At 34.2% G+C, this 13,401-nt stretch overlaps 1 protein-coding gene across 1 annotated transcript; it reads right to left on the bottom strand.

The window, feature by feature from the left end:
- Positions 1-373: 373 nt before the first annotated feature.
- LOC136804260 (neuropeptide Y receptor type 1-like) lies at positions 374-13,161 on the bottom strand. The gene is given in 5 exon segments (XM_067060962.1): positions 374-1,448; positions 1,451-1,996; positions 11,102-11,262; positions 12,401-12,550; positions 13,087-13,161. Coding segments are annotated over 2 exon segments (1,542 nt in total). The 5' UTR covers positions 1,949-1,996; positions 11,102-11,262; positions 12,401-12,550; positions 13,087-13,161; the 3' UTR covers positions 374-404.
- Between the last annotated feature and the right edge of the window lie 240 nt (positions 13,162-13,401).

The following is a 13,401-nucleotide window of genomic DNA, read 5'->3' as shown; positions in this document are numbered from 1 at the left end:
ATTCTATTTATAAGGTTTAAGGTTCATCCAAAGAGTTATGTGGTTCGCGAAGTTTGTTATTAAATCTTAATTCTTTTAATTATTGTTCATAACAACGAGGAAAATAATAATAAACAACTTATGTATTTTTAAAAGATCACATATAAAATAAATAATGAATCGATAGCAGTGCCAGGTCCCACTTAGACAGAACTCCGTTAAAAATTATTATTGGAGATAATGTTTATTGCAACAAGACCGTTTAAGCTAACCTTTAGAGCTAAAGGTTTGATGTGGCTACTACAAAGATTTGGTTCGAGTTATCAAGAGTCGAACCAAGCTTATGCAATTTTTGCCAAAAACACATGACATTTTTTCAAATTGCCGCCCCAACCTCTCGGCAATTTACGGTAAGTAAAATGTCACTACATAATAACTGTTTCTTTTTCAAACATAAAAATTTCAGCAGCCTTTTCATCTTCAATGACAGCCAATCGTTTCTTCTTTAACAGTCCATCATCACTTTTCTTTGAAGTGGAAGTCGTAGTGGTCGTTGTCGATGAATATCTGGATGAACGAGACAACCGCGATACCATGGTAACACGTTGGAAAGTTTGCCTCGATGAGCCAGATGATTTTTTCTTACAATTAAAAATGAATCGAAAGGTTTTTTCAACGTCCGCGCGGAACTTTTTATCCATTGCACTATAAATGACACAATTCACACAACAGTGCAAATACACCAGGCTGGAGAACACCTCCACTACTTTTGTCACTTCGCCACTTGGGTCATCTTGGCTTTCTTTAAAGTCCAACCAAATATAATAAATTTGTGTAGGTAGCGTCATCAACGCAAATGAGAGAGTCACTGCTAACAGCATTTTCACCAGTTTGCGATCTTCATTGGTTTTCGAACGTGTTATCAACCTTCGAAAGACATTCGAACGCCTTGCAGAATTCGCGTGCGAGAATCGCGAATTGTTATTATTTTTTTTACTGTTTTCGAGCTTTTCAAGAAGCAAATGATAAAGCACCACCCAACAGTTTGAGCCCTCTTGCCCACAGAGTTGATCGTCCGCCATACTAAAGGTTGAAGCAGTTGAAGCCCGCCTTTGTTTGGGCGTCATTTGTTCGGGCGTTTTGTTCTTGTGTTTGATAGAGGGTGAGGCGCGATGGCGTTGCGAGTGCATTTTCTTTAAATGTTTTTTCATCCTGTATACAATCAAGGTGTGAAAAACAATAATGGAGACGAGTGGAGCGATGTAATTGGTGCAAAATAAAAACATGGTGTAACCCTTACGAAATTCCTCCGATGGATGATTATTTTCCCAACAAAAGCCACAATTGTCCACCTTCAGTGCTGTTACCATGGGAATAAACGTCAAAAAAATGTACAACCATAGCGCTAAAGTAATTAGAGCAGCTGTTTTTATTGACCAGTGGTGTTGGAGTGGTCGCGAGATACCACACAATAACGCTCGTACGCCATGACGGTAAGGAAACCAACAGTTGTTGTTAGGCTAGCTGATTGAATCAGTTTTATAAAGCGACAACTACCAACACTGAAAGTCCATAAACCGTGTTGGAAGTAGACATTAATATCGAAACCAATTGTAAAAGCAAAAACGAAATCGGCGATAGCGAGTTGACAAATGAGGAATGTATACGCAGTTGTATTGCGGCGTTGAATCTGTTTGAAGATTCGGACGACAACAATGGTGAGATTACCGGACAGTCCGATAATTGCGGAAATCACGCACACCACAATGATGATGATTTTGGTGAATTCGAATTCGTCGGGCGCCACTGGACATCCGTCTGCATCGGATGTGTTATTGGTTTGGTTGCCATGAGTTACATTAAGATGAGTGTTTATAAACAAAGAGGGTAGATTTGTTGTGTAGTTATTTGAAAGATGTAAATGAAACGTTCGTTTACCGTTTGATTGGTTCAACAAGATATTCTGCATGATGTTTTCTCTCCTCCTCTTCTATTTTTTATATGCCGTCTTGTTTTTCTATAAAAGATACAAAGAATTAAAATATAGCAACCCATTTGCTTTACTTTCACATTGTGAATTCAATTCAAACTTCAGTTCGAGCTCTTAAAATTTTGGTGAGCCTATTAACTACACTCTCTGACACCATTGTAAAATTGAATAAGGCAAAGGGACAAAACTTACAAGTTAAGAGATGAGACTCGGTTCATACAATATGAATGCAGTCGAATTCTAGCTCAGCTGAAACTAATATTATTTCTATCATTTTAATTTAATTAATTACAGCAGAAAATTACGGAAGTAAGTGCGAATATTTTTCTACAGCACCGAGATAAATGCCAGTTAGCAAATTTATCAAAATCAAAAACGTTTGGAAGAATTGCTAAATGTACGACATTTCGAAAGACCAGCCAACAGCAAAGATAATACAACTGTCTACAACTGTTCTCTCTTGATGATCACGTCTATATTGAAAAAAAGCATTTTTTTAAAAACAAACAGGATTGTGGGTCAAGCGAAGACGATGTGAAAAAAAGAAAAGAGAAAAACGCACGTAGAAGAATGATGAGGATATCAAGAGGCTTTATTTGGGCAATGTTAAAAGGGATTAACGTTTATCTTTATTTTTCCAGATTCTACTCGTCAGGTCTTATTAAAGAAAGATTTTATAGAACATAATATATATCATATTCCCTTGAAATTTTGCACAGTATAAGTGCACTGTCAATCAACCAAAAGTATAAGAACGAAGAGCATAATTAAGGACATCATTGGTCATTTGGAATGCATAAATTATAGAACTAAAGCTCAAGGACAACTGCCCTTACTAACATTTCGAATGGAACACTAAAATCAAGTATTATAAATGACAGACAGTCGGCTTGAATTACCGATTGCGTAATCGATCCAGAAGTGAGAAATCTCCACCTCCCACACGTATATTTGCGTGTAATTTGAAGACCAGAAAGGTTTGTTGTGTACAAATGGATTAGCAATAAGCACCATCTTTCGATCAAACAAAACATAATTTATCTTTGATAGGCTTTGAGTTTCTTTCTTAAACCAGATTGACAAAATACCCAGAGAATTAGAATATCTTTAACAGATTTTTTTAGGGAATAGAAAAAAAAAACTCCCCCTCCTATATATACAATGGTTAGCTGTGAAAATATTCAATTCTTACTCATTATCAAAGATGTCGTTTAAGAGACTAATATTCCATCGAGACCAATATTCGACTAGAAAAACTCTCTCCACGTTTTCAAGCAATGATCAAAAGATAACAGACCCCTTCTACCTTCAGTTACTTCCTTGCCTTGTTGACTATAAGACTGAATTTTCATGTAATTAAAACAGCCATTAAATTTTATCTATTTTCTTTATCTAATTCAATTTCTAGTTTTCCTTCAATAAACTTTTAGACATTTTCCCAGCGATGCTAAAAGGTTCCGAATCTTTGCTTGAGGTATGTATTACACGCTAAATTTTCTCTGGGTTTGGATCCAAATCTAAGAATGCCGTAAGAATATTTCAGGATGATTTTTCCTAACAAGTTAAGAATATTCATGATGGAAAAAACATTCTTATAAAAAAAGCGTGTAGTATTAGGGACCTTAGAGAATTCTGCAGCAAATAAGTACACAAGTGCGAAAGTGTCGACTCTTCATGACAGGGGATTGGGTTCAAGTCTAGTAGGGTCGAATGAATTCAAAGGATAAAAAGACTGAAAGCATCGCACCGACGTGCACACAGACATTTCATATCACGTCGTCGACCCCGTTTTGTCGAACCCAATTTCCTTCTTTATTTCCATATTTTAATAACATAATGCATCCTATGTCTGGTCTTACTAAATTAACGAAAACAAATCCTGGAAAATTTCTTTGAAACGAGGGAAAGAAAACTATTAACAGAAAACAAATAATCCTTTCAGCTTGTGGTATAGTATGAAAACAGACAAGTAGAAAAACCAACCTCAAGCCCCTGGAATTCTTCTATAAATAGCCTGGATTTCGTTCACCACAAGCAGAAGGCACAGTCTAGTTAAAAGGCTTCATACGGAACCACAAGAAATAATACTTCAATGGAACGAAAACTGGAAAATCAAACTTCTTAGAAAAAAATAATTTCATTCTTTTTCACTTTTCCCCTAATAATCTTTAATGAAATGAATGGCGAATATCTTTATACACAGACTGACCATCAAAATCTCGATCTTATCATACCAGCTTAAATCATTCGAACCCATGCTCTTCAAAAGATCCCAGCGAAATGAAGATTTCTTTCTTAAATTAAGTGATATCGATTCCTTCCTAGTGTCTATATTTAACCTTCTTCAAGTGTTCTACCCATTGGCAAATTCGAGTTTTGAAAGTCATACTTTTTCTTCTTTTTAACTTGAGAGCAGAAAATCAATTACAAGAAGTAAACCATTAAAAAAATATTCTCAAAACTGATGGATTTCCTACCAGTGTACAATATTCCAACAAACAACTCTATTTTCATACAAAACGCAAAACTTCGACCTCATATTATTAACTATGTATGGTATAGATGTTAAATATAGAAGGAACAAGTGTAGGTTTATATAGAAAACATAATAAAGTGTCACTTCAAAACCGTACATTACCTAACGACATATCTCTCCACTGAAACGACACAACGAAAGACATAATACACATAATACATAAAAAGTTATCAAAGCGTTATCGATTGGAAAAAGCCATACAAAATCCGAACCCTTGGGGCCTGATCGCAAGCACCACCTGAGTAAGAGTCGATCAAGAGTTTCGAGCCAAGCAACAACACCGACAAATTATGTTATAACTGTGTTTGATTTTCACACTGCATTGACTTACTAAGCACTTTACATAGCATAGAGATTGACAAAATTTGTGATTTGTTGTTTTGTTTGTCGCGATAGTACGAAACTACAATAAATATTTAGCCAGTTACATACTCTGGTATTTGCAAAGAGAAGCCTATAACTGGCCTTATGCTTGCACGTGTTGCAGAGACCGGTTTACATCAAATGTTTTTTTTATTAGGACAAACTTTAATAGAACATTAGGCTTCGACGGCAAAAAGAACATCTTAAGGCTTTGCGGACTCTAAAACACCCAATTTCTTAGGAAAATGGACCAAAATACTCACAAAATGGTGAAATTAAAAACATGTTAAGAACATTTATAGGCTTAAAACTCAAAAAGTTAAAAACATGTGAAAGCTTCAAAAATTATGTATGTTCTTAAAAACGTGTACTTATATAAAGTCTTTGAATTGCTAAAAATAAAACCCCGGGCCCATTTAGCGGCTTATTTCAGTTTAAAGGCTCAAAAGGTTCAAGAGACGATACCTTTGATGGGCTTTCGATGGACTATCGATTTCGTAGACATTAAGATCGTTTTGTAGATTCAAAGATTGTATATGATTTCGCCTAATATATGACTAGACTAGCAAGGGTAATGATTTTTAAAGAAAACGTTTGAAAATGAAATATAAGAGGAGATGAAAATTAAGTTCAAAGTCAAACGTAAATTCTGTTCCAAAACAATGGCAGTACGCACATTTTGTCACACTTGAAAGTGAAAAGATAGAAATGACGATTTCAAGTTATGCAATTCTGGAATCTTTGAAAGGGAAGTACGCACTAATCTTTATAAACCCTGGTCCAAGCTATATTCGCCATGTTTGATCGAGGTTTTTTAAGGTGGTACCCGTAAAGAAGCCATTTCATAGTCGAAAATTGTAAAACGGTGCTACAAAAATAAAAATTACAAAAATTTTCAAGAAAAAGTAGGTCTAGCGCTCTCGTTGCATTTAGACCGCTATTGAATAGGACTAAAAACTTCCTCCAGGATATATACATGAAAGCTCAGTGGGGGTATGTGAGGTATGTGCGTTAGATTTACATTAACAACTGAACAGGGGTTTTAAGAGACAGTATTCATAAATATATAAAAAAGTCAAGGAATGAAAAGCTCCATTTGCGATATCTCACAGTGAAGTATAAAAATTCTTTCCAAAAAATATCACATTTTGAATATGATGGTGAAATTGTAAACAGCACAACCAACTTCTTCCACTCTTGCTGGCTACAAATATATGTAGTCGAGTAAATCAAAAGTTCAGGTGTGGTATGCGTTTAAAGAGACTGAACTGCGTGGGGTTAAAGAGACTGAGATAAATTCAATATTGAAAAAGTCAATACGAAAAATAAAGAACGTTTTGTTTTTCATATCAACTCGATGAAGAAAATACGAAATAGATACTAAAAAGCAAGAATCACTTTCACACCAAACCGACATTTTCAAATTCATACTCAAATACGCAAACATTCAAATTAAATTGACTCCAAAATGTATCAGATATTGCACAAGAAAATATCAGGTCTTTAAGTTGTTGGCTTTTTTTTCTACCAGGACAAGCAATATGGCAAAGCCTTGGAAAATTGAGAACATCAAGGGCAATAGATTTTCAATGCCGAGAAAAATTGATTGAATACTTTAAAGAAATGTTTACTTGGGAAATATGTAGCTACGGTAACAAAAACATTTTGTTCGACAAGAAAGAGGGAAGAAAAACAACTAAAAAGCTTTTAAAACTCTAATTTGAAGGCTTTGCATGCTTTGAAACATTCAATTAGAACAAAAACTCACAAAAATGCAAGAAAACAAGAACATCTTAAATAAAAAAACCGTTTTAGGCTTGAAATCCCAAAAGCTAAGATCATTCAAACTTTATACAAAGTTTTTGAAGAACTTGTACTTAATTGTAAGCCTCTGAAAAGATTTGAAAAGATGGAAAGGAAAGATAGATCAATATAGTCATTGTATTAAGAGAAAGGATCAAACGTAGCTTTTCTTGTTTTTCTACACAATGCTCTTACCAAAGACAATATGATTACCTCAACAGCATCTCAAAACAAAGATGCGCTAAAGCGCCCTTAAAGGTTTTATTCTGAGATAAGTGTTTCCGTTTCATATAAGACACATATTTCATATCAGGACAGTGTCTTGCTATTGTTATATTATGCTGATATATAAAGCAAAAAATGTTGTTTTTTCCTCTTTCTGACCAACCGTGCTCCACATCCGTGTCAATCCAATGTGTCAAAGCTTGTGAATTAAAATTGAGTAAGCAAACGATATCACTGTTATTTAAAAACAAAACCTTTAACAAGCCAACAAACAGTTTTTAGAGAAAAAAGGTCGCATCGCAAAACACACAGAAAATTCGCAGAAACAAGTCTCTGCTATTGGGAAAACAACAGCGCAAATGAAGGCCACATCAAAAACAAGAAGAAAGATTTGACACAAAAAACTCTCGAAGTTGAAAATAAATGGGGGATAACAAATTTCATTCTGAATGAAAATCTATTCTGAGTCTCGATCTCAAAAACTAATGCATTCACAATGGAAACAACACTAAAAGGAAGGAAGACTCGATCGGTCTAGAGGGGGCAGCAATTAACCTAGAAATAGATCTCTTTACTGGGTCAATTTATCCACCAAGCACCTTTTCTTGAAAACTTTTAAGATCTTCTTCTTCAATTTGACAATAAAATAACGCATAAAATGAGCACGCCCGAACGAGACAATCATGCAATTCTCCCTATAGTTTCCTTAAACTGTCTAATATCTTAATGCCCATGCGCTTTATCATCATAAAGAGCTAAAGACATGTTAATAGATCTGTTTAGAAACAGAACTTAACAAAAAATTAAAATGACATAACCATCCAACCAATATGGTCAACTGATAATGATAAAATTGTCCGAAATTTAATATCTACCATGATGACGTCATCAATGATTAACTCATTATAAAACTTTACACACAAACTAAACCAAGGAAAAGTTTGAAAGGATAACTTTGAAACAGATTTTCTTTTGAGAATAGTAGAGAAATTAATGTGGGAATTAATTGAAATATGAGTGGTGAAACATATTTTGGCAATTGATAAGAACCGACAGAACAAAAGTTTTCGGGGATGAAATTTCGGGTGATGATAACAACGCAAAGTCATCATGTGATTAAACCGTAAAAAAAATCTAATAATAACCTCACGTCTTACCATAAAACTAATTTTTAATTTTTTGGATATTTAAAAGAAATTATAGTATTTACTGACAATCTGTATACTGTAAACCCCTAAGATTAAGAAAATAAAGAATTCCGGCAAATAGTGAGTGTCAGCCATGCGTATTCTGCAAGAAAAATATTTCATTCCTTCCCACCACAAAAATCTATTCCGTGAAAATCGCTAAAAAAATTCCCGCGAGGGTTGTGACTAAAAGTTCAGTACAAACATTTATTTAATGAACGAATGAACGATTGAACTTCCAACATTGGCGAGTTTACGACTGAAACTATTTGGAAAAAACGGCATTTCTAACCCGGAAAATCCAGGACGGTAAAAATGCTGATTTACTGTCGTCCGGAGTCAGTCAGGATCTAGCCAAATCAAAACCTAACCACACCGTCGCAAAAAAACATAATAAACTCGCTATTAGCCATCAAGTACAGTACGAGAAATTACGATGGAATCTTAACAAAGTTCCATATAGAGTACATTGAAAAATTAGCCGTTCAGCGAATAATTAAAAAATATTTTCAACACCATGTTCAAGATTAGGTTGGAATAGAAGGAAGGCTACCATTTTCTTTCTTTTGTTCTGTGTTCGTCCTCCATTATGTTTGTATATCACACGTAGCTGGTAACTTGGTTTGATATTAAGTTTCGAAGGGAACAATTATTTATTTCTTCTTGTCAAAATTTTTTGACAAAATATTACTATTTCATTTTCTATTGTTTTTTTGTCTTATTCAATGGTATATTGTAAATGATTTATTCATTTTGAAAGTGACAAAAATCAAACGAATTTTTTGGAACCAGAGTTCATCACTGAAAAATGACCTTTGAAATGTAAAGAACCATCGTCGCAGTTGGCGACGGCAAAAAAAGAGAAACTTCGAAAAGCGCATGCCCGCAAATTCTATTAAAAAGTTGGTTCAATTGTTATTATCGGGTCATTATCAAAAAAGAATAAAAACTGACAAATTATTCATTTCAAAAAGGACCAAAAAATACCTTAAGGAATGGTTTACCAAATACTCACGATAATTTACAAAGCGATTTGCATCCATGTGTATGTGGGTAAATAGAACTACAGGTTTCTTTTATTAGAACACCTAAAATTTGTCTGGATGTGCTTATCTTTTTAGCAGTTTTCAGCCTAAAATATTCTTAAATGCGTTCTTAATTTTTCAGACTACTCTAAATCAACAATATCATGCAAAATAAAGAGCACTTTTAAAACTTAAACTGCTTGAAAAGAGGAAACAATTATAGTTTCTTGTCATTTTTTCCAAACTGAGGCTGGGCATGTTCTTACGATGTTCTTTATTTTTCGACAAATTTCAGCCTAAATGTTCTTATAAACTGGGTTCTAATAAAAAAACGTGTAAGAGCACTTTTGCCGTCCTCGAATTTGCGGAATTTTCCAAATCGTTTCAGTCACCCCGCCCATCCTCATAAGAATTAGGTACATGAGCTCGGTTTCGCCTCCTCTACTATATTATCGGCATCGCTTTTAAATACCAAAGAGCTGTCAAAAGCTTTTGTCAATTTTTCCAAGTATAGATTCCAGCCTTTTTCACTTTTTCCAAATAAAGATTAAACTTTTTTCACTTTTCCAAGTATAGATTCGACGGATATTAGGATCTTAGTAAAATTAAAGCCTTTTAACACGTAGTAAATTATGAAAAAAAAAACTTTTCTTTTTCAAACTAGCAAATCTGAAATTTTGCCCTTTTTCACGCGAAATATTGGGAAATTCTATTTCTTTTTATAAAAAGAAAACATTTAATCAAAACAATATTTTTAAAGGACCGCCCAATTTAGAAGGAAAAGACCAGTGGCAATGAAAATATGACAGCGGTGAAATGAAGTTTCTACTAAAATACAAATGAAAAACTATATTCTGCACGGGGATTGTTCTTCCAAGCTCTTTAGCAAACAAATTCTAATGTAATCCAGTAAAGGATTTTCCAAAAAACAACTAAGAAAAGGGAAAAACGTCTAGACAAAGCTTGTCGTTCGAAAATGAGATTTTCATATTCCAAAAAGAGATCTTCTAATAGAAAAGAATATTATTTCAAGAAATCTTCCGTTCCATTCAACCAAAGGTTTTAAACTGAGGATTTCTTTATAGCGAACCAACTGATCCGACTTAAAAAAAAACAATAATTCTTATTTAAAGATCTTTTAGAAGCTCATTGAAAATTGTTGACTAATGAGGTAGCAAAACTTCGTACGCCATAACACCTCTATGGCAAAACCACTGAACCCACGAAAATTGTTAAAATAAAGTTAAAGAATAGACCTTTGTTAATATTGATTTTAGACTGGACCCCCAAATATAGAAGTTTCTTAGCCAAAGATGTAGTATCGTATCTATGTATCAGATCTTATCGGAGGCTTATTCGGCTTTAGATTGTTAAAACTATTTTATAAAAGAGAATCAGCAGAGTTAAAGGAACTGAAATAGTAGATACGATGTCACGAGTCTCAAATTCACCTGTCTGTAGTGAAAAGGTTAATATCCGAGGACATTACGAGGACACCTTCAGTAAAAAACGTGGGATGAAAACGATTGCATTAATAAATAAAAAATGGAGATTTTATCGCAATCTTTGGAAAAATTTTTTTCAAATATCTTCAACACCCTAACTTAATCTATATTTAGTACACAACGCAGAGGAGAGTTAAAAGTTTCAAAAATTGTTTTTAAGTGGTGTCTCTGGCATGCTGATACATGGTGAAAGTTTTGAAATGAAAATTTCTTCTTTACAGTACAGTTTTATTAATAGAATTGAAAAACAGATCCGTTTCCTGTCCCTCGAAATAAACTGGGCTGACGAACGATAAAAACCAATTGTATGTGAAATATACTCTAAAACACTTTATCTAACTAAGGAAAAAGGCACAATTACATGAGAAAATATGTACCCATTGACAAGGGAAAACTTTTTTCGACAATCTAAAGTCCTAAAATTTAGCGTTATAACCAAGTTTTTAACGAATGCTAGAAAAATTTGTAAAAACAATAAAAACTCATACCTATTAAAAATCACCCATTCTTTGTTGCCATGGTAACACTTTTAGTGTTCTTCAGCGGTTTTGCTTTTGTATGTTGGTAACATCTTCAATGTTTCTTCTTCCCAGACTCTTGGACCTCTCTTGTTTTCCCATTCTTCGATGTTCACTCCTTCCTTCATACCCTGTTTAAGAATCGATGACAAGCGATTTTTAAAGCTTGATATTAATACACCTAGATCTAGTCTGGAAGACCATACTCTGTACAAAAATATTTCTGTCCTGTTAAAATCCCAACAACTTCACTGAAATACAGAGTATGGAATTATTGACTCGATTCAAATCACTTCAAATCACAAAAGAAAAAACCGTTATTTTTTCAAAACAATTCAAAAGCTCGCGCCACTTCTTGAAACAATAGAGCTGTTTGACGTCATACTTTTGTTTATCAAATCATAACAATAAGATATTAGCCAATCGAATTCTGCGATTAATTCTTGCATCTTGTATAATTCCCGGCTACTACTGTCTATACTTTGATATTTTCTTGAAACCACATAGACAGAGAAGTCGGGTCTCCCAGCTAACCTAGATCATACACCCCTGTGTCAAAGACACCGCTGGGACCCCAGCCCCACTGGGAAATTGACTCATTTTCATCCCCATTCGAAATTAAATGTTTAAAAATTGGAAAACCATCCACGCTGGATTTTTTTAACTGTGAACAAAAGAATTTCGATACCATTGGGATTTCAATAGGAATTTTTATCCTCACTGAGGAAGTTCCACCGGGGCTGTGAGACAGGGGTGTTATCATAGAAGAGGGCAAACCCTTAGGATCCGTGACATCTTTTATGCGACGCAACCAAACCTGGTCGATTTCAAATGAATGAAGAATTTAAAGAGTTTTCTGCGAGTGGGTTTTCTGCTCTTTAAATTCTTAATTCTTTAAAAATCAACCAGGTTTGGTTCCCCCCCTACTATCAACCTTAGGGCTTTTGAGTGGAAAATCTGCGAAAATCTTTATAAGCTGACTCGAGAAACAAAATAGAAAGTTCCGAAACCCTATTCCACACCTCTGCGATGGAGTACAAACTATTTTCAGAATTCGACTCGATTAACTAAATTAATGTTACGTTATCACTTCAATGCAAAGCTGTGCAAAGTTATCTTACATATATTCACAAAAGCTGTCGTGTAGAGAGAAGTTGTACTTAGGCAAAAGTCTTGGTCTCTCTAAGGATAAAGATAAGGATATGATAAAGAGACAGTTTATAAAGGTTAATTTCAAAACTAAGATGATGAAAACGAAAAAAACATTACATCAAACATATCCTCGAGGGATTCTACATTTTTCTTCTTTTTGAACATTTGTGATTCTTCAACAGTCAACTGGCGTACCCTCTCTTCTTTCTTCTTCACTCGAATGTCTGTGAACTCACTCAAACCATATGAACCAGCAAGCATGAACAACTATGGTCATAAAAAAACAAAAGAATGTTCCTTATCCACAGCCTAACCCAGAATCATAGTTTCAGCCACCAAGTTTCTAAAGAGTAGCGAGGCAAAGTCTCTATGAGCACCTAGGAGGGAACTGAAATTCAGGAATCAAAATGGTTTTTTTTTAACTCGAGAAGGGAAAACTATCTATTGATTATTTCCTGTTTACCAAACGATTACCATAATAAAACTGATAAACAATATTTATAAACCATTTGCGTTGGTTTGCAAAATAGATGCATTAAACAGGTGGCTGAAGGCAAAAATTCACCCTATATCCCTAGTTCATTTTGCTATTGTTCATTTTAATATAATTTGCAGCGGAGACAAAAAATGGCTAAAAAGCTTTGATAGAATTCGGTTTTGTGTTTGCTGAAAAAATATGGACCTTGAAAGTTTTATTTTATCAGGGGTATCTAAAATCCGGACTGAAACTATGTGATTTAAAATCTTGACAAACTAAAATGTTTCGTCAGTGTAATAAATTATCTATAAAAGCTGATACATACCATCATTGGAGCACCATACTTTAAAAACCGGATTGTTGATTTCGATAATTTTAACATTCTATTATTTTTATCACTAAAAGAAAAAAGAAAAATTTGTAATATTACTCAAAAAACAAACTTAGAACATTTCAGAGTATAGTAGTAGAGTATATGGAGAGGCCATAAAGGCTCCTCTTTCAAGCTATTTAGATATCTACCTGAAGATAGGTTATGGTACTCCCTTTCTCCCTGGATCGCTCTATATTTGTCCTTGATGATCCTTCTTTTTGAATGCTGAGTATTAAGATAAGTATTCACATCCATGATCCAACCAGG

This window comes from Clytia hemisphaerica, unplaced genomic scaffold, assembly GCF_902728285.1.
Source record: "Clytia hemisphaerica strain Z4C2 unplaced genomic scaffold, Clytia hemisphaerica genome assembly, whole genome shotgun sequence".
Classification (NCBI taxonomy): Eukaryota; Metazoa; Cnidaria; class Hydrozoa; order Leptothecata; family Clytiidae; genus Clytia; species Clytia hemisphaerica.
Note: the sequence above shows the minus strand (reverse complement) of the source record. Positions and strands in the feature narration are given on the sequence as shown.